Source organism: Hemitrygon akajei, chromosome 20 (assembly GCF_048418815.1).
Source record: "Hemitrygon akajei chromosome 20, sHemAka1.3, whole genome shotgun sequence".
Classification (NCBI taxonomy): Eukaryota; Metazoa; Chordata; class Chondrichthyes; order Myliobatiformes; family Dasyatidae; genus Hemitrygon; species Hemitrygon akajei.
The window spans coordinates 18,757,529-18,784,422 of record NC_133143.1 but is presented as its reverse complement, the minus strand read 5'-3'; the positions used below and the strand labels follow the sequence as shown (position 1 = coordinate 18,784,422).

The 26,894-nt window shown below is 41.8% G+C and overlaps 1 protein-coding gene across 4 annotated transcripts in view; it reads left to right on the top strand.

Annotated features, from left to right (window-relative positions):
• jarid2b (jumonji and AT-rich interaction domain containing 2b) overlaps positions 1-26,894 on the top strand; it is a 352,517-nt gene that overhangs the window by 215,804 nt on the left and 109,819 nt on the right. For all 4 annotated transcript variants that reach the window (XM_073023952.1, XM_073023955.1, XM_073023954.1 and 1 more), the window contains one exon: positions 25,758-25,927. In XM_073023952.1, coding sequence (XP_072880053.1) covers positions 25,758-25,927 — 170 coding nt within the window. The remainder of the gene's footprint in view (positions 1-25,757; positions 25,928-26,894) is intronic.

The following is a 26,894-nucleotide window of genomic DNA, read 5'->3' as shown; positions in this document are numbered from 1 at the left end:
TTCATGAGAGCTGGATGGTAATTCACTGTTGGGTCTTCAGGCCATTTGGCAATGCGAGTGTATATGCTGCTTTTGTCAGTGATGGAGAGATGGCAAACAATTATTAGCATACAGAGGACCCAAAGCTCTGCTGCAAACTCTAAATTCAGCACATTGTGTTTGCCCTGGTTTATTTGTAGAGAAATCTTTAGCAATGATCCACCCAGATCTATTGTTTCACAACAAGCCACAGTACACCTCTATCAGCATCATACAATATGCTGGCATTTATTATCATAGTTCATTACCTAATTGAAAATACCTGCAAGTATGTTCCACATGTTGCATCTGTAGGCATTTCCAGATAAGGCAATTATTTTTGAAATGCAGCTATTGTACATGTTATCAACTATAAATTCCATAAATAGCCGTATGATAAGGATTTGTTTAATCTGTCGGTGTGGTGGTGGTTTGGGGGGTAGGTTTGTTGTCCATGTTACACAGAACACCCTGTACTCCAAGTTTCCATCCATATGACCTATCAGATGGACTCTCCCTATTAATATGTTGTCTGAAAGATGGCACTTGTTGACATGGAGTTTGAACTCTGAATTGTTTAATTCAAATACATATCCTAATACACAAGTCAAAGGGCTTGCCTGCACTTTATCTCTCTCTTCCCCCCCCCCCCCCAATGTAAGGCAGCAAGTGATGTTAAATCAAGAGCTCAGAGGCAGCAGTAAATCAGCAGCATTTTGTATGACTCTACTTGTTAGAAGTTGCACTTTTTAACAATCTTGTAGTGGAAAAGGCATTTCTGTAAATATAGCCTTTAGTGAGGCTAAACCTTTGTGTCCTGAGCAATGTGTATGGCATAATGATTAACCATTAATTATGGCGCAGAGCCCAGAGGTCTTACAACATTTCCCTCAAGTTCTGTACCATTGAGCATTGAATATCTTGCTCTAGAGAGTTTATCTCCTTTGTCAAACATTCAGGCTCAACAAAGGAGATAAATATCCTACAATAAGAGCCTTTTGCTGATTGGCAATCTGTGTGCTTTTTTAACAGTTGAAGTAAAAGTTGAGGTAAAAGAAAATTAAATACAGGTCCTTTATTTTTGAATGCATGGTTTATGTACAATTCATGCACATGACCCAGTATTTGGGAGACAGATGGGGTAGATTGGCCATCCTCTGCCACATGGGATTTGGGCTTGAGGTCTTTTTTCTGACTTGCGAACTGTTCACGTTATGAGCAATTCAGCAAGCTGGCTTCTGCCATAACCAGGGGACACCCTGTAGTCTTCATGATGTTGAATGTTCCATTGTTGGATCATGAAGTGTGTTTGATCTCCACTGTGTCCAACTACAAGGCAAACATCCCACAATAGTTCAGAGCATGACAAGTGTTGTGGACAAAAGATTACCTGATCTAGTCATTACAGGTAATAAAATGATAGACCTGTTGATGGGTGTATATGTAATTTTTAATATGAAGCTTGCCTTTGCTTTCTGGTTGTTGGCTTTATGTCAGTTAATGCTGAAGGCCAGCTGACTGAGTGATGTAACCAGTGACACTGTACAGCATCCTCTGTTAATCTGTGTCTTGACAAACGTGGAATATTTGTGGAAAGTGTTGAAAGTGGCAGCCTGAGAACATGTAGAAAACCTGGAATTGCAGGACATATGAAGACATTGTCCAGTGAAATGACAGAGCTACACAAACGATCTTCAGTTTTTTTTGTGTGCCTGGCAACTGGCCAGACTGAGTGGTAATTGGGAAGAGGGCATAGGTATGGCGGGAGTCTTGATGTCTTGGTATCATACTGAGCAAAATCAGACTCTTGTGCTAACTGAATCTGTGTCAATCATACAAAACCCGTTTACGGGGATTTTGTACCAATTCCATTTATTCTCTTCATTTTAAAGCAGAGAACTGTACAGCTTAGGAACGGAGCTAATGGCATCTAAACCCTCTTTCTGCACTTGCTCCATACCACCCATTCTCAGCACAGAGAGCCTCTTAAATGCCTCTATTACATCTGTTTTCACCACCACCCCGGCCACACATTCCAGACACCTGCAACTATTATTTTTAAATGCAGATGCCCCACCATTTTCTTTTATTTCCCCCTCAACTTAAATGCATGCACTCTAGTGTTAGATATTTTTGACCCTGATAAATAGCTATTTTTATATCTATCTATGCCTCTCAAAAGTTTTATAAACTTTTATAAAGCCTCCCATCAGCCTATGCCACTTCAGAAAAAATAATCCTAGTTTGTCTGCCCTCTCCTTTTTGCACACGGTGTCTAATCCAGGCTGCACCCTGGTGAACCTCTCCATAGTCTCCACTCCCATACATAAAGGGGGAACTGGAAATAACTGTAACACTCCCGATGCAGCCCTACCAGAGTTCATAAAGTTGCAACCCAAATTTCTGAGTCTTTACCTTAGTGTCTTAGCTAATAAAAACAAGAATGTCATATCCCTTCTGTTCCATCTGTATGGCCACTTTTAGACTTCGACCCTAAGATTCTGCTGAACACTGATGCCGTTAAAAGAGCTGCCATTAATTGTGTACTTTCCCAAGGCTCTTCTCAACGTTCTGCCGCTCATCTGCACGAGAGAGTTAATTCACCAACTTGCATGTCTTCAAGAGTGTACAAAGGGAAACCCACTTAGTCACAACGAGTGTGGAAACTCGTCACTGATCACATCAGAGGTCAGAATTAAACGTGTGTCCCTACAGTTGTAAGGCAGCAGCTCCAGTTGCAGACGGCTTAGATCACTGATTAGATCACTGCACCCCAGTTTTGCGGGTGATTTGCAGATCTATGTTACTGTAACTAGTGTGCATTTAGATCTTGGATCCAGTGACTTCTGCTGAGCTCTTGAACCATGAGCAGCCCAGCATGCAGAATATACATAGCTCCCAACGTTTAAGGATATCGTTACTAGATGACCTGTCCCTGTAATAATTTTGCCCTGTCGCTGATGAAGGGTCTCAGCCCGAAACGTCAACTGTTCACTCTTTTCCATAGATGCTTCCTGGCTTGCTGAGTTCCTCTAGCATTTTGCGTGTGTTCTTCCTGCAGCATCTCTTGTGTTTTTGCTCTGTCATTGTTGGAATATATTCCCAGGATCAAGGCTACAAGTGTACCCCCTACATTATGTGTAAGACGCATGTTAATGAGCATACTGTTGTGCTGGAAACTTGGCATGGGCCCCTGCTCTTGGCTCTTGCTCCCTCAGCAATGATTTGCCAGTGGTTCTGTGTGGAGAGGTTAGTACTGAATAGGCTGGGGAAAGCACTCTGGTTGCTCAGTGGTGAGGTCCAGGGTAAAGGGCAGCACCCTTGATGGCATACTGTGGGCCAGTGCTCAGTGCGTGTTGAATGCAAGTCTGAGGGAGCGTGGTAATCTGGATACCAGTGTAACATTTGAGGCAAGTAAATCCTGACCCCTAAGCCAGGATGGACGCAGACTGTAACTCTTCAATATCTATCAACCTCTTCCACCATTCAGTCGTATAGCTAGGCAACAGCACAGCTCTCTTTTTGTGCCTAACAAAACAACATTTATATGTATTCGGTATGTGACCTGTCAAAACTAGTCTGGATTCCTAGAGCATTTTGAGATTGCATATAATTCATGGAATTTTTTTTTAAAAGTTGCGTGTAATATAATTCTAATTCAATTAAAATTCAGAAATCTTGATTCTCTTACCTAGAAATGCTCCTCTGATTGCACTTAGTAGTAGTGTCAACTTGTATTTTTGGTTACTGAAGTTCCTTCCACTGCAATGAACTTTGGAAACAGTACAGTATAAACCTGATGGTACTTTTGGCACGGATGGATTTCCAGTCATTTTTATCAAGAGTGTTCTGAATCGGGTTTAATATCACCAGCATATGTTGAATGACTTATTCAAGATTAGTTATGACTGAAAATGAGCTCTTTCACAAATCAGTAGAAATGTTGAGATCCCCTAAGTGAAGTTGATTTTTAAAAAAAGTTTCCAAATGCTTTTTTTTTTTGGATTTTTATCTCTCCTGGTCCTTTCATTTACACCTTTAGTCTATTTTCTTTTGTGCTATTTTTGAAGTGCCATATGCAGTTTTTGCATTGCATTAGACATTTGTTTTCCTGCCACGTTGTATACAATGGCAGCAGTTTAAAGGACTTCAAAGATTCAAAGATTTGTCATTTTTTTGTGGGGGGGGGGGCAACCTGCATTTGTGTAGTGCTATGTCACCCTTTCAAGCAGCTTTGCGATTAGTGGATGGTCACTTTCAACACACACAGTCAAACTGTGAGCATTAGTAGGTCCCCATAATCAGCAAATGAATGAATTAGATCATCTCTTTGTTGGCAGGGGGGTGGCAGTGTTGACCAGAATCTTGAGTTAAATTGTTCCCTTTGAAATCACTGAATCAAAGTCCAGATTAAGGACTTTGATCCAAGCTGATAATTTAATTTGGAATAAGAGTTCCTAATAGTTATCAACAGAGAAATTAATACAATATATGCTGCCACATTCTTTTGACTATTTATGAACAAAATCAACACAATAGTACTGATATTGGACTGCCTTCATTGTCTTCCTGCATGAAGTAGTGCTGTAATCCAACAATAAATTTCCTCTCAACCTGTGCCGTCACTAGTTTAGATTCAGATGTGTCATCTTCATTACTTTTCATTACTTCCTGCCTTGGTGTTTTGATACAATGCTTTTGACGATTGCCTCCTCCAAATCTTCATTTTCATTGTAACATTCAAGATGATAGTTGATACCTTCAATTCTATGTAGTTCCTAATTTGTTCAAGGAGTGAAATAATTTCATTTTCACTCCTGGCTGTTTCTGACATTTCCAAATCTGAATGCTTGAAACCATAATTGCACAAAATCAGCAGGTTTTGGCTGTCCAGTTATCTCCAGTTTTTCGGCTAGTGTCAAAAATTTTCATGGCATCTTGTCAAGGGTGTGAAATATTTACAAGTCGAAATAAAACACAAAATTATCACTGCTTTTTTAATCAGCGTCCGTCAGCTCAAATTAATAACAAATGCTGTCTTAGGCATGGTGTAGTGTCTAACGGCTGATGTGGCTGATGCTAGTTAGAAACTGTTCAGTAATGGTCCCCTGTTTCAATTAAGTGGCATAGTGTCCCAAATAAGCGGCTGCCCTAATTAACAAGAATGCATTGTATATTCTAAGTTGCTGCCATTGTAAATGTTCACCATCATCTCAAAATCTGAGCTTTAAAGGCTAATGGGATTTTTGGAATTATTCTCACAGAAACTTTTTTTTTGGGAAGCAGAAATAACGGCTGTACTAGAAACAGCCTTGAATGACAAAAGCATCGATTGAAAATGGGTTCTAATGCAGGATTCTACCTGAAATATCAACATTTTCTTTTCTCTCTCACTGCCCCCCCCCCCCCCCAAAACCAACAGAGGCTGCTCATCCTCCAGCAGTTTGTCTGGTTGCTTCAGATTCCGGCATCTGTAGTCAGGCGTGTCTTGTCCCAGATTTATTTTCTTTTGTACCTGGGTCTTTTTCACAGAATTGGACTATTGATGAAGCAGGAATTGCTCTTCCATTCTTTTTTGCGTTGTTGATTAAGCTACTTTTGTGTCCCAGTTAGGCCAGGCTGCGAGACTTGATCCTGACACACAGTGTCTCCTGCTGCTGAAGGCAGAGTGTCTTGTGCACCCGAAAATGATAATGCTTGGAGATGGCGGTTGTGCCATCTGAAATTATGCACGTTAATGTCAGTGGTGATGAAACTACATTGCCTCCAGGCTTGATAAAGGCTATCCACAGACGTGTGTGTCTCCTTTTCAATGTCATTTGTTGGCTGATGTCAGCTTGAAGTGGGGGGTGGGGTGGGACTTGTCAGGGCTTGTCTTCCAGCAATTGTGACATCAGACAGCTTGAAGAATCACCAGAAAGAACACTCACAGCAAACCGAGACGTAAGCTGATTTTTGAAAACTGCTGCAGCGCATGAAATACTGCTCCGTAGGAACGGGGTGGAAGCTAACGTATCTTATTAAAATGTTTGTAGCACTTAAATTGTGTGTCATTTTGAAATGATTGAGGGCAGAGGAAATATGGCACTTTACATTAAAGGCGTAATAATCTCAGCATCCCAAGGACTATATTTGATTGTGCTGGAGGTGATTGTTGAAGTATACTCCCTTGGAAAAAAAGTAGGGGGGTGTAGGAGAGCTTCTGAATATTCTGTATTTCATTTTACACACCACTTTCCAGTACCATCAACCCAGGTTCATTTCCCACCGCTGCCTGTAAGGAGTTTGTACGTTCTCCCGTGACTGTGCAAGTTTCCTCCGGGTGCTCCGATTTCCTCCCACAGTCCAAAGATTGGTAGGTTAATTGGTCATTGCAAATTGTCCCATGATTAGGCTAGGGTTAAATCAGGGGATTGCTGAGTGGTATGGCTCTAAGGGCCTATTCTGCACTGTTTGTCAATAAATAAATAAATAGATAAATCAAAAGTAGTTCCAGTATCATGTTTTTCTTCACTGTAATGCAAGCTTTAGTACATACAGTATTACTCTTGATGTATGTTTTGGTGCCAGTAAGTCTGAGCCCAATTTGAATATTATCAGTATCATTAGACAAAATCTCAAGTTAAGCGCAATTTATGGAAAGTCAAGAAAAGTCAAATCTGTTCAAGTGAAGCAGGATTGTTACCATTCAAGATGGCAGAAGAATTGTTGTGCAGTTTGAATTCATGATCATATCAAAGTTTAAGCAGATGGTCGATACGTTTGAAAGTATTTTGTCTATTTCATTGAGCTAAATGCATGCAGATTAAAAATTGAACCAATATCAGCAAGCTACTTAGAGCTCATTAACTGTACTTATGACTTGAAACACTAAAATGGAACAGCTGCTCTCTGTGATCGGAGCAAGTGAAACATCTTGAAAATCCGTACATATTGCTTTCTTGAACATGAGGAAATCTGCTGATACTGAAAATCCAAAGTAGCACACACAAAATGCTGGAGGAACTCAGCAGGCCAGGCAGCATCTATGGAAAAGAGTAAACAGTTGACGTTTCAGGCTGAGACCGTTCTTCAGAACTTTTCTAGTCCTGAGGAAGGGTCTCGGCCTGAAACATTGACTGTTAATTCTTTTCCTTAGGTACTGTCTCGCCTGCTGAGTTCCTCCAGCTTTTTATGTGTGTTGTTATGTTGCTATCTTGGATTTGTTCACAATCTGCTATTATAAAACATAGAAGTAATTTTTTAATCTTTCTGAAAGTGTTTGCCAGCTAGGACTTCATTGTCCTTCCTTGAGATGAATTGTCACTTTTTATTGATTGGGTGAGATGGGAGGAAATGAAAGAACAGATCTGAAGAAGTGTCACCCTGAAATATCGACTGTTTATTCATTTCCATAGATGCTGTCTAACCTGCTGAGTTCCTCCAGCTGTGTGTGTGTGTGTGTGTCTGTTGATAGAGACCATATCACTTGCTTTTTGCCCTACTGCTAGGAAGGAAAGTTGTTTTCTACACCCCTGTCTAAATAACCATGGCCCATGATGATCTCCCGTAGTGGTTAGATCTTAACCCAGTGAGTGTCCTATATTCATCTCTTGCCTCTGTCAGCCTGATTTGATCGCTGAGTCTACATTCTAATAATTAGCATGCCTTGTGACGAAGGGTGCATCAGTGAGCTGTGCTGTCCATACACTTTACACTGAACTCCGAATCTCAGCATGACTGATTAACTGTATAAACATTCGACACGTATTCAGACCTGACCCAGTCTGCCTTGTGGCAGATGTAGATTTGATTTTAAGTGAAACTTTGTGAAGCAGATCCAAGCAGCAGGCGCGTGCACACACAGACAAATATTGGAGGAACTCAGCAGACCAGGCAGCACTAAACAGTTGACGTTTTGGGTTGAGAGTCTTCATCAGAACTGGAGAAAAAAAGATAGAAGTCAGAGTAAGAAGTGTGGGGCTGGGGGGAGGGTAAGAAATACAAGATAGTAAGTAGGTGATAGAGGAAACCGGGAGGGATATTGCTAATGTTTTGAAGACTGCTAGAATCTGCTTGAGGAATTCATTGAGTCCGGAAGCAGATGTGGGAGGGTCCAGAATTGCTGATGTTTCAGGTTGAGAACCCTCTATCAAGCCGTACTAAATTTTCTGTTTGGAAGGTGTGATAATTTTGGCTGCAAGCACAATCTCAGTCTTTGAGTGGGTCTATTCCAACCAATACTTGAGGTCTTGAGTAGCAGGGTAATTTTTGTGGGGTGCTGCCTCAGTGTAGGGGTGCATGGGTTGTAAGTAACAGTGTTGCAATGCTGTGGTGTTACGATCGTGAATGAGCAGGCGCTGCCCCCTACCTCCCCCTATGGTGTGGTTCAGCCAGGATGGATCTGTTTGATTAGTGTGCCAGTAGAAACATGCCATTAAATGTTTTGGCAATACCAGTGGGGTGTTTAAGCTGCTGATGTTTTGTTTGTCCTTATCTTTGGGTGGAGGTAAAGCCTTTAGATCTGGCTTACAGATTCATCCTGTTAATTAAATGGTATTTGCTTGCAGTCTACAGTAAGCAGTGGGTCAATGTACCCACTAATCCAACCCCATTGTAGAAATCTGGGGGCTTCCCAGAGAGAGCTCATTCATAGTCATCAGGTTGATTTGTCTTGACCATTACGAAAGAAGGCACAAAAAGAACTATTTCACTATTTTTAAATTTAAGCAATGAAAATTGTTTGAAGAAACCAGAAATGAGCACTTTCAAAGCCGCCTGGGATTCTTATCCTAGGTTGAACATAGCAGCGTCCTGTGTATCAGGTCTCCTGGAGTTTGACATTCCAAGCTGCAAGGCTGTTGCTAAGGTATTTGTAAATGCCTTCAAACATGCTCAGCATGAGGTGATTTTGTAAAGCTGATTAATTACTGAATTAACTGAAGCAAGCGACGCCCTCAAGTTTTCAATCACCAGTTTTGTATTTGATGGTGTCAGTAGGCATTCCATCCTGTAATCAATTGAATTTCATCTCCTGTCAATGGAGTACTAGTGAAGACTTATCTGTGCTGCATTAGATAAGTGTTGTATGGTGAGAGGAAGTACCTTAGCCAAATGGTAAATTTGCTTTGCTCTTTTCTCACTCACAGGGCAATGAAACATGAATCAGCTGATGCCCAAACAGGGAGGTGGGGGGGGGGGGTGTAATCTGGTGAGGAAATACAGCAATACATTTTGTGTTTGAATCTACAAGAATCTCTTTTCACCTTGGCTGCACAGCTGGGGCCTCGTTCTGGATGTGTGCAGCCATTTTACTTAACCCTGCCTTGGACTGTACATTGCACCAGAAGGAATTCAGTCCCGTATTTTTACAGGTTTTCAGTGAATTTTAGAGTTGGTATTAATCATGGATTTTGTGTTCTATTGTGCTTGGAAGTGTGGAATAAAAAGCTGCAAAGAATTCTGGAAGCACTTTTCAGACTTGACAACATCAATGGCTAGGAGAAAAGAATTGATAGTTTAGGTTTTAATGTTTTTTGTCCATGTAGGATGTTAGCCTGAAATGGCAATTCCTTCCCTAACCACCCCCCCCTCCCTACTCCTCCCCCCCCCCCCCCCTCATAAAGGTGCTGCCTGACTCACTTGAGTTCCTTCAATGGGCTGTTTGTTACTTAAGGGTTTTGGGCCCAAGCCTTTCCTTAGAACTGAAACAATAACTCTTTATCTCTTCAGGAGTCCTGCTTGACTTGCTGAGTATTTCTAGAATTCTTGCTTATATTTCACATTTCCTGCATAGGCTGCGTTTTGCCTGGTTTTAGGTGATTCATTTCTTGCAGATGGTCGTTGCTGACTCCCACACTCGTGTCTCTTCCTGTTGCTAAAAAAACAAAGTGGCTTTTTGAATTGTTTGTTACAGCTAGTTTATTCAGCAGAAATGATGAAAGGCCCGGAGAAGTAGTGGTGGGTGTTTTAGTCGACCTGGTTTTTGAGCTGGTTATAGCCTTTGTTCTTGGCTGCTATTCAGCATTTGCCAATATGTATGTCTGTCTAGGTAGCCTTTGGATGATGGTAGATTTGGGTTTGGCTATAAATTTCTTTGAACATTAAACTCTCCAATTTCAGGTAATCTGCATCCTATCTGTTCCTTTTCTCTCACCTGATCAACTCAATTCTTCCTATACATAGCCTCCACCCTCCATTTATTTTCCCTCCTCTGCCTATCCCATCTGAGTATCACTCACTCCTTCCACTAGTTACCCTGCTCCTAATGTTCCCATCTGCCTACTCCAATTCCCTTATTTGATTCCATGGCCAACTTTTCCATCCCATCTGTTTGCATCATCTACAGACCCCTGCTCCCTCTACCTATTACGTCCTGCTTCTGTCACAGTTTCCACTCCTCCTCCTGCATTGCCTGTTGTCTCCCCCCGCACATATCGAGCTATCTACCACTTGCCAGCTCTTGCTTCATCCTTTCCACCATTTTATACTGGCTGTCTCTCTCCATTATGTCACTGCAGATGAAGGGCAGGATCAAAACTGTTGACTGCCCACAGATGCTGCCTGACTCTCTGAGTTCCTCCAGCATCTGCAGTCTCTCGTCTCCACTTGGCTTAAATGTGTCTGCTGTCTTCAACTCAAACCATGTACATGACTGGCAAAGGGCTGGAGGAATCTGGCCCAGGGCTCCAAAGTTCATTATAAAGTGATCCTAAATGTAGCTTACTGACCAAAAAAAAGACCCATATACATCAAGTCTCGCAGACTGGGAGACCGTTTCGCGGAACACCTACGCTCGGTCCGCCAGAAAAAGCAGGATCTCCCAGTGGCCACACATTTTAATTCCACGTCCCATTCCCATTCTGATATGTCTATCCATGGCCTCCTCTATTGTCAAAATGAATCCAAACTCCGGTTGGGGGATCAACACCTCATATACTGGCTGGGTAGCCTCCAACCTGATGGCATGAACATTGACTTCTCTAACTTCCGTTAATGCCCCTCCTCCCCTTCTTACCCCATCCCTGACATATTTAGTTGTTTGCCTTTTCTCCATCTCCCTCTGGTGCTCTCCCCCCCCCCCCTTTCTTTTTTCTGAGGCCTCCCGTCCCATGATCCTTTCCCTTCTCCAGCTCTGTACCACTTTCGCCAATCACCTTTCCAGCTCTTAGCTTCATCCCACCCCCTCCGGTCTTCTCCTATCATTTCGCATTTCCCCTTCCCCCCACTACTTTCAAATCTCTTACTATCTTTCCTTTCGGTTAGTCCTGACGAAGGGTCTCGGCCCGAAACGTCGACAGCGCTTCTCCCTATAGATGCTGCCTGGCCTGCTGTGTTCTACCTGCATTTTGTGTGTGTTGTTGTTTGAATTTCCAGCATCTGCAGATTTCCTCGTGTTTGCCCATATACATCAATCCCATTTCATTCTTCTGACTTTCCCATCAAACCCTGCTCACCTGAGTTTATATGACATTGCTCAAAAATGGGTCAAATGACTGAATCCAACCAGCTTACTAATCGGCACATCTTTGGGCTGTGGGAGGAAACCAGAGCACCTGAGGGAAGAGTGTGCAAACGCCTAACGGGCAACAGCTGTGGTCAAGATTGAATCCAGATACGTGAAGCTGTGAAATAGCAGTGCTATTTTGAAATGTTGTCACTCATGTAAAGTGGGAAATTACAGCAAATTCTTGCAAGTGACAATGTGGTTTGTTGTAATATTAAATAAGATGATATATGTTTCTTGTGTTCAAGCTGATAGCAAAATTTATTGCTTGAAAAATTAAACTGATCACCACAGAGAATATAATACCAGGGGTCTTTTTCTTCAGGAGGATGAGAGGTGACCTGATAGAGGTGTCACTGGCACTGAGGTATAGCAGATGATGCGAGACATTGGTTGTGTGGATAGTCAGAGGCTTTTTCCCAGGGCTGAAATGGCTATCAAGAGAGGACACAGTTTTAAGGTGCTTGGAAATTGGTACAGAGGAGATGTCAGAACTAAGTTTTTTTTTATGCAGAGAGTGGTGAGTGCATGGAATGGGCTGTTGGCAATATTGATGGAGGTGGACTTCTGGATAGGTACATGGAGCTTAGAAAAATAAGAGGGCTATGGGTAACCCTAGGTAATTTCTAAAGTAAGGACATGTTTGGCACAGCTTTGTGGGCCGAAGGGCCTGTATTGTGCTGTAGGTTTTCTATGTTCATAAGCACTTGCAGGTAGATTTGATAACTTGGCTACATGCTTGCTACTTCATGAAGTGTAAAGTTCAGATTACTACCTGCACATTGTTATCTCAGTACCTGATGTGAAAGTAACTGAGCAGTTTAGCTACTTATCATAATTCACTGACTAGGTCTTCTGATGGAATTGAGCCAACTAATAATAAAAAAATATATATACGTACACGCACACGCGCACACAGGCGCACATGCATAGGCAGACAGACAATGACACACCATAGATGAACTGTCAGTCCTTCCATTTCTGGTTTAAGCATCTGTACCGGTAAAACCAAAGGTAAGTGCTTTCTGGTCACTGATTGAAAAGCAAAAATTTGCGGATGCAGGAAATCCAAGTTAAAAGCAGAAATTGTTAGTGGTCATAGGCCAACAGAGAATTTGAGGCAGTGTACCTGGCCATGACCTGTCAGCCAGAACTGGTTGGTGACAATTGTTCCAATGTGATTATAATACATGGTAGTAAAATGATTAGCACTACGCCTTACAGTACTAGTGACGCGGGTTCAATTCCCACTGCTGCCTGTAAGGAGTTTGTACGTTCTCCCCGTGACCATGTGGGTTTCCTATGGGTGCTCTGATTTCCTCCCACAGTCCAAAGACGTACCAGTTTTTAGGTTAATTGGTCATTGTAAATTGTTCAGCGATTAGGCTCAGGTTAAATTGGTGGGTTGCAGTGTGGAGTGGTTCAGAGGACTGGAAGGGCCTTACTCTGTACTGAATCTCAATTAAATAAATACTCCTGGCAGCTGATGTGAGGGGGAGAAAAGGGGGTTATGCCTTGTGTTGTTTTGAGGTAGATTCAAGCATTGGCTACAGCAGTGCATAAAGCAAAAATATCCAGAGAAACGCATTTTGGGATTTAAACTATGAAAATTAGCACTTCCTCCGCACTTCACCGGGGTATAACAGCTAACATTGTTTATTACCTTCATAGTTGTCTTTTAACCTACCAATACAAGTAAAAGGCCTACTGAAGACTAGCACAACACTTTCATTGTGTGAAGTACCAGTGCTTTAATTTCTGAAGAATTGATCATCACTGATGAAGGAATGTCTATGCCTACGTCATACACAGAAGCTTCAGTACCAATGTCTTTATTCCTTCCAGTACCAAGCAACATTTTGGCAATTGGGTCCTTCATATTTATTTGGTCTTTTTATTTGGAAGAGTGTAACTGCTACAGAAAGGTAATCTGGCCAACTCAGGACTTTTGTTTTGGAGTGGCTTATTTTCCAGTCTGTTGGATGTCCTTCCAACCAATACTGTAACACACTTCAATTCATTTTTTCTTATAGAGTTACACAGCACAAGAACAGACCCTTCGGCCCTACTCATAGATGCTGACCAAGCTGGCTAATGAGTTGGTGCTGTTTGACCCCTCTAACCTGCAATTGTAGCTGCCTCAGGCATTGCACTATTATATAATAAATTTCCCAGTAAACCTGGTAAGTTCAAAAGGAGTGAGTAAATCAGGCGCTGATTCATGGGATTTCTGAATGTTCTTTGGACATGGCACCAAATTTCTTTTTCTTACTGTACCAGATCTAGAACGTTCCAGGTTCTGTGTGGAAGGGTTTTCTGATTCAATTATAAGAATAAGACAGTTCCTTTTCCAGAAGCAAGGAGCAGTTGCTACATTATTGTGACTTTTACATTTAGACGAGATGTAGCATGTGTAGCACAACCATGCAACACACCTAAACCTCCTCCCTCCTTTCATCATCTGAATTCCCCACACCCCAGTCCCATAAATTAAGTTTTAATGGGATGTGGGTGTTGCAAGGTACAGCAAGAATTTGTTCCTTCCCCTAATTGCTCGAGGAAAGATGGTAGTAAGCTAGCTTCCTGAGCAGCTTCTGAGATTCCAGTTTAGTCACGTTAATGGTTGTTTGCAGAGAAAGTTCCAGAAATTTGACCCATTGGCGATGAAGAGATGGTGTTAGGTTTTCAAGTTGGGGTGTTTGGTGTCTTACCAAATAAAGATGAAGATTAGCTTTATTTGTCACACGTACAGTGAAATGGTGTTTGCGTCGATGACCTATGCAGTCCGAGGATATGATGGGGACAGCCTGAAAGTTTCACTACGCCTCTGGTGCCGGCAGAGCATGCTCACAGTATACTAATCTGTACGTCTTTGGAATGTGGGAGGGAATTGGATGACCCCGTGTAGTCACTGAGAGAGCGTGCGAGCTCCTTAAGGCAGCAGTGGGAGTTGAACTCCTATTTGGTGCTGCTGTAAAAGTGTTACGCTGCCCACTATGCTATGGTGGTGTGTCACCAGGATTGTGGTGTTTCCACCTGAAACCTTTGTTCTTCCACTTGATAGAAGTTACAAGTTTGGGAGTAGCCTGTGTGTGGTGCATACTGCAAGCCTGTGGAGAATCTGAGTATTGAAGGTGGGGCTAGTGTGCCAGCCAAGTGGGCTGCCTTGTCCAGGATGGTGGTGAACTATTTGAGTGTCACTGTCACTGGCTTAAGCAAATGGGGAGTCTTCCTGACTGCCTCAGCTCTGGTGACCCAGGCTCAATCTGGCACCATCTGTATGGAGTTTGCATGGAATCCCCCCTGGTCCTCTGATTTTCTCTTGTATCCCAAAAGCACGCAGACTGGTAGATTAATTGGCCATTGCAGATGACCTTTTGTGTGGGTGAGTGGTAGAATCGAGAGCACATTAAAATGGATTATTGTAGCATTGGTTGAAATGAGTAATGGGCTGGTGCGAACTCAATGAGCTGAAAAGCGTCTTGCTGTGTGACTGACTGAAAATGCTGAAAAGTGGATTTGGAAATAGCTGAAGTAGGTGATTGAATCTAGTGGGTGTGTGGGGTGAAGGTGATGGGGACGTGGGGAGAATGGGTTACAGTGAAGATTACTTGAAAAATGGAAATGTTCTGGGATCTGAAATAATGTATGTGCCACCCAGTCCCCTGGTTTGTTATGTGTTCAATAGATCTGTTCATATCATATTTAAGAATCTTTTGTCTCCAAAGTAACACGCCCTACATCTGTTGTTAAGTTTAACTAATATTTCAGTGGGCAGATATGGCACCTGGCTGATTCTGAGTCATATAGACTGCTTTCATTACAGCATTTAACTGTTCTCTCTTGGGGTAATAGTTGGGCTGCCACTGTTCATGATGTCCAGGGCTGCTGTGGGATACTTTACCCAGCCTTCTCCTGTTTCCTCACCAGTCACCACTCGCAGACTTCTGTATACTGCAGATTTCAGAGCAGGGTTAACTTGTTATGTTGAAAGACCAAGTAAGACATGGAGATGCAAATTCCCATAGAAAACATAATGCTGAACCTCAAATCACTGTTCAGTGTTAAAAGAAGGGATCCTTAACTGAGTCCGAGCAACACATGCAAAATGCTGGAGATACTCAGCAGGCTGGGTGGCATCTATGGAAAAGAGTATAGTCGACATTTGGGACCAAGACCCTACAATGTTCTGCTTCGGGCTCTCGGCCTGAAACATCAACTGTACTCCTTTCCATAGACGCTGCCTGGCCTGCTGAGTTCTTCCAGCATTTTGTGTGTGTTGCTCAGATTTCAAGCATCTGCAGATTTTCTCTTGTTTGTCTTAACTGAGTCCATTTGTCTTTCCCTTGAAGTCGAGCTGTATTGTCATTTTGCAGGCTAACGGAAACATTGGTGGTTTTGCTGTCTTATGAGAGTTGCAGGCTTCAGTAAGGTTTTAAATGAATTTTGTGCATATGAATGGAATTGTAGTTAACAGACTGGAGGAGAGTCACAAGTTGTTTGGTCTGGGGTCAAAGGGCCTTCCATTCAATATTAATTGCAGCAGGAACACAACTGTTGGTGAGCAATGGGTTGATTGTGATAAGGGATGGGGTTGGGAAGATGGCTTATCCTAGCTCAACCTCAGTTTAGGGAATGGGCAGTTTTGTCCCTGAGCCATTGTACAGAATGCTGGCAGTTAATTCTTCAACGAGAACCTTGATGGATTTACTGGAGCAGCCATGTCAAGCCATGTCTTCCGCAAAGCTTTGGAATCTTATGACATCAGAAGCCATTGTTTTGCTGATGAAAGATGTGAATCTGCATGAGGTCCAGCAACATGATCAGTGGCACATCTTTGGGGGATTTGGTGAGGGATTCTCTTCATAGTGTTGAGGGATTAACTTTATTTATTGAGATACAATGTGGATAGGCTCTTCCGGGCCTTCAAACCACACCTCCCAGCAATCCCCCAATTTAATCCTAGCCTAATCATGGGACAGTTTACAATGGCCAATTAACCTTAAAAAAAAGCACATCTTTGGACTGTCAGAGGAAACTGGAGCACCTGGAGGAACCCCAGGCAGTCACGGGAAGAATGTACAAATACCTTACAGGCAGCAGTGGGATTTGAACCCAGGTTGTCTGTTTTGTAAAGCATTGTGCTAACCATTATGCTACTGTGACTTGTTAATGACTTCTGCTGTAAATGACTTGCAGTTTGGGACTGTCCCTTCAGAGATGTGAAATTGGGAACATCACGGCACTAATATAAATGTTCTCACTGATGTCACTGGTTTTGAGGTAATGAGCCTTTGGTATCTTTGATGCTCTGAACATTGTATCTGTATGGTTAATTCTTGATCAGTAAAGCTGTTTATTTGTCATAATCAGTGCTCCTGTAGCAGATCAACTTCAGGACTGTTAGATGTTATTCCCTATTATTACTTCTAATTTACTTTAGATGTTACACATTAGATTTATACTTGCTCCGATTAACCCAGGAAATTTAAAGGCAGTGTGCAAAGTGGGGCCCAGTTGGGTTGGAGAGACATGAGGGAGTTGGGGTGCGTGGAAAATCAATGCTGGACAATATCAGGTGAGTCAGATGGCAAATCAGTAGTATTTCCAAAGGGTCATGGAGCACTACGGCACAGAAACAGGCCCTTTGGCCCATCTAGCCATGCCAAACTTATTATTCAACCTAGTCCCATTGACCTGCACCTGGAGCATAACCCTCCATACCCCTTCCATCCATGTACAGGTGGCCCCTGTTTTTCGAACGTTCATTTTACGACAACTCGCTGTTATGAAAGACCTACATTAGTACCTGTTTTCACTAACTAAAGAGGATTTTTGCTTTTACGAAAAAAAGACGCCCGCTTTATACATGTTTACCCCGAGAAAGACTACAATGACCGTGAAGCCTTATGCGGGTAGTTGTTTGCGCATGCATGTACATGTGTATGATTTTTTCCCCTCCAAATTGATTCTGGCTCACTGTCTTCCTGATTTTGATAAGTGAAACTGCACCGTACATACAATATTTCTATTTTATATAGGGTGTATATTTATCATATCATTCCTGCTTTTACTAAATGTTAGTGTTATTTTAGGTTTTATGTGTTATTTGGTATGATTTGGTAGGTTATTTTTTTGGGTCTGGGAATGCTCAAAAATATTTCCCATATAAATTAATGGTAATTGCTTCTTTGCTTTATGACATTTTGGTTCACAAACGGTTTCATAGGAATGCTCTACCTTTGGATTTGGGGGGGGGGGCCCTGTACCTATTCAAACTTGCATTAAAAGTTGCAACCAAACTCGTATCCACCATTTTCACTGGCAGCTGGCATTCCACACTTGCACTGCCTTTTGAGTGAAGAAGTTCTCCGTTGGGTTCCTCTTAAATATTTCACCTTTCACCCTTAATGTATGACCTCAAGTTCTTGTCCCAGCCAACCACAGTGGGATCAGCATTTCTATAATCCTCATAATTTTGTGTACCTCTACCAAATCTCCCCTCGCTCTCCTATACTCCAGGGAATAAAGTCCCAACCTATTCAACCTTGCCCTGTAATTGTGCTCCTCAAATAATGGGAAGCAGCAACAAAATGAAAGATCTGACCTTTGAAGCCTGCCTAGACAGTAGTGGATTATCAGTGTGTCCTGGAGATTCAGAGCCAGTCAGTAGATCACCATGAACTGGGAAGGACAGCTCTTTGTGTGCTCACAGCAACTCGCAGAGACAGGGACCTGAATTCAAGAGGCACGTCTTGCCTCTGTAACTGAAAACAATGTATTCAAAGAAAAGTAGGACACAATAACCTATACTGATACTTATGCCACATAGATCAGTGGCCTCAGACTTCTGAGTCACCTTGAGATCCATTGCTGCTCTGTGGTAGAGACAGTCGAATTAAGGAACCAGAGTAGCAAAAATTAAGACACATCTAAAGGTATTGAACATTCTTCAGCAAAAGGCATAATTTTATATTTTTGCCTGGTTTTAAAGCATTAAACTGATAATAACATTTCCTTAAATTTTAACTGTTTGCTAGCTTCCCTTGGCTTTAATAACTGAGATTAATTGTCCAATTCTGTCAGTCCAGCTAGAATGTTGTACTGACCAGGGTAAATAATTGTGTTGAAAACAAAGCCATGGTTTGCAAAAAAAGAAATCGGAGCCAAGAGCAGGCAATGAGCTACACAAGGTGGCTGTGAAACTGCTTCTTAGGTAATGGTTTTAACCTTCGGAAGGTAGAGGGTGTGAATTCAGCATTTGCTGTGGTTTTGCTGCTCTGGATGCTCTCGAGCAAGATTTGGTATGATTGAAGATGAACACTGACATTTTCCATTGTCAATCCTTAATGTTGGCTTTGCCAGCTTTCAGAACTGAGAATATATCATTTGGCAGGTTTAAAATTACTTGTTCGTTCATAAGAAAATGAGCCAAAATAGTTCTTTTTTAAAGAGTCATACTGTATGGAACCAGGCCAATCAGACCAGTTTGCCATGCTGACCAGGATTTCTATTTTGCCTAGTCCCATACTTGAGTATTTTCCTATCCATGTACCTACCTCTCCATGTGTCCTTTAAATGCTGTCATTGTATCTGACTCAAATCATTTCCTCTGGGAGCTTCTTCCATAGAGAGACCACCTTCTAGGTAAAGTTACCTCTCTTACTGCCCATTACGCAATGGTATTTTGGGCAGCAATGAAGGTTCTGCTGGTGTTCAAAGCTTCTTTCATTGTGCCATTAGCTTGGTTTTGACTACTGTCAGTCATACAAGTTCTGGGTGGAGACTTAGGAACACACTTAGCAGTCCTAGCCCTGATACTCCTATACCTCCTTCCTAGTAGGTCAAAGAGATTGGGATGGGTGGTAGGGATCCTCAACAATGCTCTGGGCCCTTCGTATACAGTACTCCCAGTAAATGTCAGAAATTGGGGGAGAGGGACCCTGGTAATCCTCTTGGAAGCTTTTACTATCCTCTGTGGGGCCTTGTGGTCTGATGCCTTGCAGCTTCCAAACCACACAGTGATGTAGCCAGTCATGGCAGGATGGTGCTCCTGTAGAATGGGGGGGGAGGGGGAGAAGGTGCTGGGACCCTTGGACATCTCAGGGCGTGCACTGCAGCCACTGTGCTGGTAGCAGAGCAGGAAGTTGTTTCAGGAAGAGGGTGGAGTGCCTGTTAAGTAGGCTGCTTTGCTTTGGATGGGATTGATCACTGAACATAGCTTGAGCAGACCCTGGAAGGAGTATTACCAACACCTCAGATTCCCAAAATAGCCTGGCGTCTTCATTTTTCCTTTGGCTGGGACTTCACTTGTCAGGAATAGTTGATCAATGTAATCTTTGACCCCTAAAACAGAGAGCGATTGCAAATGCAGTCAGAATGCCTGTCACGGTGCCCAGCCAGTGCTGTTCTTTTATGGATGCGTTGTGAACTGATGTTGAATTCTGTTCTCCTGCATGCCATGATGAAATCCATGGGGAAGGTTACTGTATTGCTGCCCCATGCTAAATCATTAACTGACTTAGTGCTGAGCTCTGGAGAGTAGCATATAGCATTGCATTAAAAAGGGAAAATGTCCTGGTTTGTATTTTCCACATCCTGCTATTAAATTGATTGTCACTTTGTCAATATATATCACGGTAAGTGAATGGAAGTAATTTTGGTTCATCATTCATTTATAAACAACAATGAAACCAGTGGTTTATAATCATTACTAGGATTACAGAAATTCGGATTGGTGACTGGGGCTATTATATTTTCTACATCCATTAGCAGCTGTGCTGAGGCCTGGTGGAGCTTTAAGGAGCTCTTCTGCATTGTGAAGCATTTACTGTTGTTTGAATTGTCCTATACTTGGGTAGATGAGCACAGTTCAGCATTTTCCTAATTTAGAAATCTTTCTCTCCAAGGAGAATGTGAAAGTAAGTTATTTTTAGTAATTTGAAGATGCAGTTTGTGATTTTAAAAAATAACTGCTTAGTGTCTTACTATTTAAAGTTGGTGACAGACTATTGCAAATGGGGTTGCTAGATTTTCCTACAACAATAAGTGCAGTAGTTAATTTGGTTAACAGTTGCTAGTGTTCAATCTTTATTTCCTCTTCCTCTTCTCTCTCGCCCCCACCCCCACTTCTGCCATGGCCAACTGAGGCATGCTGGAATAAAGTTAATATGAGCTCTGTTAGCATTCGGGATCTGTCACAAGAAGCTGCCCATGTATATGCTAGCTGACAATTTATCTGTGCATGCCATTACAGCTAAGCTTTATCCTTTCATCATTTGCTTGCCTACAATCTTAATTTCCATTTGGGAATTTCACATCTACCTGCCTGTCTGTGAGTGACCTGGCACAGGGCAGCCATCTTTGGTTGAGGTATTTATGCAGTGATTTATGCCCTATCCATGGGAAATCCATTCATCCGACAACTTGGTTGCGCAGATCATTTGTGAAGCATGATCGTTGTACTTCAGTGGAAAAGAGTCTAAATTTAGTTTTGTAAAAATAATCAATTGCAGATGGTTACAGCCATTCGATTCTTCTTGTTTTATTGAGCTGAGGTGACTGTTCAGCACATCAAGTGTGTGAATGGATTAGAGGCATTTGCAAATTATATAAATCTGCAAACAGAATTGTCTGCCAGAATTTGCTTCTAAAACTCATACAATTTCAACCCAGTTCACTAGAGGCCAAACAAATGGAATCTTTGCACTATCACTTTCAAATAGGTTGGGACCATCCCGAGTGGGAGTTCACAAGGAAGTGGAAGCAGGTGGAGATTCACCTGGTCATCAAACCAGCCTTGCCATTCCACATAATCATGGCTAATCTGTCTTAAGCCTCGATTCCTCATCTGTGCCAGTTCCTTACAGCCCTCAATTTTCACAATTATTTCAAAAAATTACTTAACTCCATTTAACAACTTACTAAACCTTTTTTTGCTTTTTTCCAAAGATGATTTTTTTTGTACTGTGCAAAAACTAATTTGGAATGACTCAATTTTTGCTGGCGATGTAGAGCCAGAGCTGCAAACAATAATGAAATATTTGGTAGCTCTTGGCACCTGTGTGCACTCCTTGGTCCATGAAATTATCATTTTAATTCTCTGAGAATGAGTAACATTTTATTCCTAGTCCCAATTCCTGGACAGAATTCAATCTCTATGCAAGTCTGCTACTTTGCGTACCCGCCAATGAATCTGTCATATGATATTTCTATAATCACTTGGCGATTTCCATGTTGTTGACTCAGAATTCTATTCCTGCCAAAAGATTATGGCTGTGACTTGGCTAAGATCCCTTACAGATGAAATGAGCAGAAGAAAATAATTGAACTTAAAATGCCAGCATGTAAAGACATATGGCCCGGAGTCAGGTTTAAGTAATGTCATTTTGATTTTCATCATCTTTCTCATCGATACTAATTTTACCAATAAAATTAATTATTTCTTAAAGATGGGATTCTTCCACACTCTTTCCTTTTTGCAAACTCATCTTACTAAAGGAAAAACTCCTTTATTGTTTGAAGAAATATCTGAATTTGAAATTTATTTATCTGCTTGGTCTAATACATTAGTCAGTAACTCTATCATGTGGCTTTAGATCCATTCAGATGAGATGGGAGTAATCGGTCTTTATAGTCTTGCATCTGATTTGAGCAGTCACTAGTGGCGATGTGACTTGATATCACAGAACCCCCTTTAATTAGCTGTTGGTGCATGTTTGGGCGAGGGGCACTTCATGCCAGCAGGCCCCCATAACATATAACTCTCTGAAAGTTTAACTGTAGCTAATTTTCCTCCTTTTGGCTCAATAAAAGATTGTATTCAACAAATCTGTGAGCAATTTTTCCAGGATTTTAACTTGAAATGGCATGGGATAAAGTGTGAATCTGATGAAACTGGAATTCATAAAAGCTGACTGATAATATCACAAGATTATGTAACATCTCAGTGTTGGGTATTGTAATATGAACAAAGTTACTGGAGAGATGGAAGCTGGTAAATATAAAATCTTTAATCCGATCCACACACTCACAACTAATCTGACAGCCTTTTGGGGTCACTCGTGAGAGGGGTGTGTGTGTCTCTCTCTCTCTCTCTCTCTCTCTCTCTCTCTCTCTCTCTCTCTCTCTCTCTCACAGACATTCTGTCACCCAACATTATAGCACATTGTTATATGCCAAAGAGCAAAAGTCACAGAACTGTTTCAGTGCCTTTATAACACTTCTTTACAGTTGCATACACTTTTCAAATTCCTTGATCTTCCCACCAACATATCCAAAATGAGTGTAAATTACTGTTGTTTTTGTGCAATAGTATGCATTTTGCATTAAGTGGCTATTTCCTGGTCTGCAATTTGCTATAGTCTTAAGTATATTCATGCAATTTACTGGTCTGAGCTGCATTTTAAATTTAAACTACACTCCATATTCAGATCTGAAGGTTATTTACTAAAGTTAATGTTTGTTATATACCCTAATTCCAAAATACACTTTAACTTTGGGGGTAATAAACTTCTGTGGGTTCAGAATAGGATAGGAGGTCAGAAATCAGTGAGGAGGACTAAATTAGTGTTTCTCAGTGGCTAGACTGTTTAATATCTGGTTTCCACAGGGATTGGTATATCCCAAAGTCTTTCCCATGTCTATGGACCACAAACTGGGGGGGGGGTCCCTACCTGTATGAATGAGTGCAGCTCCAGCAATGCTTAACATTATCCATGATAAACCAAGCTTTTTGATTGGTATGCCACTTATTATCCTAGACTTTAATTTGCTCTGCTGCCAGCACACTATCACTCCTCTGTATCATCCATGAAGTACACTGCAGTTACTAGCTCAGACAAGATGAGATGTAGCATCTTGTGATGCTGTAGCCCATGCGTCAAGGTTCGATGTGCATTCAGTGATGCTCTTTTGCACACTAATATTATAAAGTGTGTTTATTTGAGTCACTGTTGCTTCCCTGTCAGCTTGAATCAGTTTGGCCATTCTCCACTGACCTTTCTCATTAACAAGATGTTTTCACCCACAGAGGTGCCACTCACTGTTGTTTTGTTTCCAGCACCATTCTTTGTAAACTCTCAAAACCGCTGTGCATGAAAAACCCAAGAGATCAGCATTTTCTGAGATACACCCCATCTGGCACAAACAATCATTCCAGGGTCAAAGTCACTTGGATCACATTCCTTCCCCATTTTGATGTTTGGTCTGAACAGCTGAACCTCTTGACTCTGTCGGCATGCTTTTATTGCTGTTGCATAATTGGACGATTGGATATTTGCATTAATGAGCAGCTGTATCAGTATCTAATAAAGTGGCCACTGAGTGTATATTCCCAATCCTTTACTGGTGTTTGGCTTCAGTTCTAGAGTGGGAGTACTTTCATCAGAGTGACCACAGCAGCTCACCATCCTCTTCTTGAGAGGAATTAGCGGTGGAGAATAACTACTAGCCTTGTTAGTGATGGACAGATCTTGAAAAAAAATTTGCAAGTGCCTTTAACCATTCTCAATTTTTATCCATAACTTTTGAGGAAAAGATCAGTGCAACATAAGTGGGAGGAAAAAGTGATGCATGGAAGTCTATGAAGGGTAAAGATGGCACATGGGCTCAAAGATAGCAGGTAGAACATAGTCTATGAAAATGATGAATGCCTGAGGAGGAATAAGCAAATAGTTATGCTAAAGAATTAGTGAATGAGAGGCCATGATATGTAGAGATTAAATCTGCAGCACTTAAGGCAATCACCTTTTTCAAGGAGATTGGAGTACAATGGGCTTTTGGTGAGGAGATGCTTAGAGGATTGGAGGATGTCTGGTTTAGTTACTTGAATGAGAACATACTTGCCTTGGAGGGAGATCCATTTGATGGATTCCTGGGATGAGACCTTCCCCAGTGAGGAGAGATTGAATGTGACTGGAATTCAGGAAAATGTAAATGTAAGATACAAGGATTTGAGAGGGTTTGATGCTGTAAGGCGAATTTCCTCATAACATAAAACTGCAAGCACAGGTACAGGCTCCTTGGCCTACGATGCCTGCACTGAATACGATGCTGAATTAAAGTAGATTTCCTCTGCCCGTGTAAAATTCGCATCCCTCCGTCTTCAGAGATTCATGCATCTCTATCACAGCCTCTTAAATGTCAGAATGGTATCTGTGTCCTCAGCTTGGACCATCCAGAACTAGAAGCCAAAATCTCGGAATAAGGGGCATAGAATGAGATTTCTTTATTCAGGAGGTTCTGGTTGTTGGGTTATTTATTACATTGAAATCCAAAATCAATAGAAATTTGGACATTAAAGCATCAATGAACAGGATTAGCCTGACTTTGTAGAATCGGAGCAGGTGAAAGGGCTGTGTGGTTTTCCCTTATTTTGCTCTTAAGAATTTTTGAGTATCTGGTCTTAATTTTATCCATACATCTGTACTTTGACTTTATTGAAATCCTGTTGGTAAAATGGTTTGGTTAATCAGAAGCTGGGTGCCAGTTGTTTTTGATCTTACAGGAGTTCCTTAGATTCTGAAAGGTGGTTGTAGAGGTCAAACCTAACCAAAACGATTGCTGCTGCCAGGGACCCTCGGATTTGTTATACTTGCAGGATGCACCCTGACTCCTGTAATGATTGCTCCAAAAGTTATTCGATCCTTACAAACGTACAATCTTGAAGTGACAAAGCTTAAGCATACCCAAGTGTAAGCTAAGCACTACTGAACGGACAGCAAATGATACAACCTGAGCTGGTCCCCAGCTTCCAAACTGCAATGAAAATGAGCAAGAGTATGTAACTTGTTCACTTCGCTTTTACCACGCCTCCACTCTTGTGACTAGTTGCCGTGATATACGTGCAACACAACACAATGCAGATAGAGAACAGATGCCTGGCTCCTACGGTGGTTGTGCATTTATCTGAATTCTGAGTGTTCTTAAAATATTTGAACTAAAAATAGTGCTAGAGGCTGATGCAGTTCTTAGTCACCTCGACTGTGGCATGTCAGCTGACGGAATGGTGTTTTGCATGGGCTGGGGTTACAATGTTAATAATGTACTATGACTGCTATGTATTAGTTATATGAAGTAATAAAGCACTTCTGTTGCATATATTAAAATGTGACTAAATTGAGATGCCACTTCCGATAAAGAAGGGCGCGGGAAAAGGATGTTCCAAAATCACTTGTCACCTACTCTGTAGAATAGTTCATGTGCGGTCCATGTTTTTGAGGAGAATATTTTTTTTTATTGTTTTTTGTTCCAGGCCAAGGCTGCAAGCACAGAGGAAATTTGCCCAGTCGCAGCCCAACTCCCCCAGCACAACCCCAGTCAAGATGGTGGATCCAGTCTTGCCACCTCCTGCAACTCAGATCATCGATCTCTCAAAAAGAAAGCCCAAAACAGAAGATTTCTTAACTTTTCTTTGCCTTAGAGGTAGGTGTTGCAATAACTTCACATTGATCAATATGTGATCAATTATTCACTGCAATGTTTATTTTAATTTACATTTCAGCATCTCTGAATGCTCATTTGTTTTGGTTGCTATGACTTTGTCAAAAACTATAGATATCACAATATTAGTGGCTACATTCTAAGTAATACCTTCATATGTTGACTCAGAAACAGCTTATTATTTGGTTACCAAGTACAAATTGGGCCATTGATATTTCACCTGTGTTATTACTTGTATAAAATTACTAATGAGCAGAAATACAGTGTGGCTTTCAGGAGGAAGTTTTCCTCAGGATATGCACATGATTTCTCATGATTCCTGAAATCCAGGAGTTCAACAGAATGGCTGGAAGTTGCTTGAAGATGAGCATGGGCAGGCTGTGCCTTTGGTGCATTGCAGTTGTGTTGTTTGCGATTATGGCTTTAAATTGGAATTGGCACTCTTGGCCTCTTCCCCTCAGCCCTGGGAGCAAGCATACCAGATAAAGGTATTATCTCCTCAAGCTTAAAGCCCTTTAATAACCCGATGGTCCATTCTGGGGCAGCTCACTCACCTTTGGTCCCCACCGGACACCCAGCTCTCACCTGTGGCTCCAAGTAGCTGACTACATGCAACAACAGCCACACCCTGCTACACCGCTTTAACAGGCGGGCGAAACCAGGTGAGGGTAGCCGGTGGGCCTCAGCCAGTGAGGTAGGGACATGTTTGTCCTGGCATGTGAATTCAGCTCCAGTGGACTGGATGGATAAGATCTACAGTGAGATCCAATGGCCAAGAACATGGTTCTTCAATGCTCCGTGGAGAGCAAAGGGCATGACAAGGCACAGAAGTCGTCATGGTCATCCTCTGCAACCAAGGAAGGCCCCTGTTTGTGATGCTTGTTCATTCCACTGGACCCAGACTTCTGCAGTCCAGAAGATGGAACGGCTTTTCTATTTTTAAAAAACT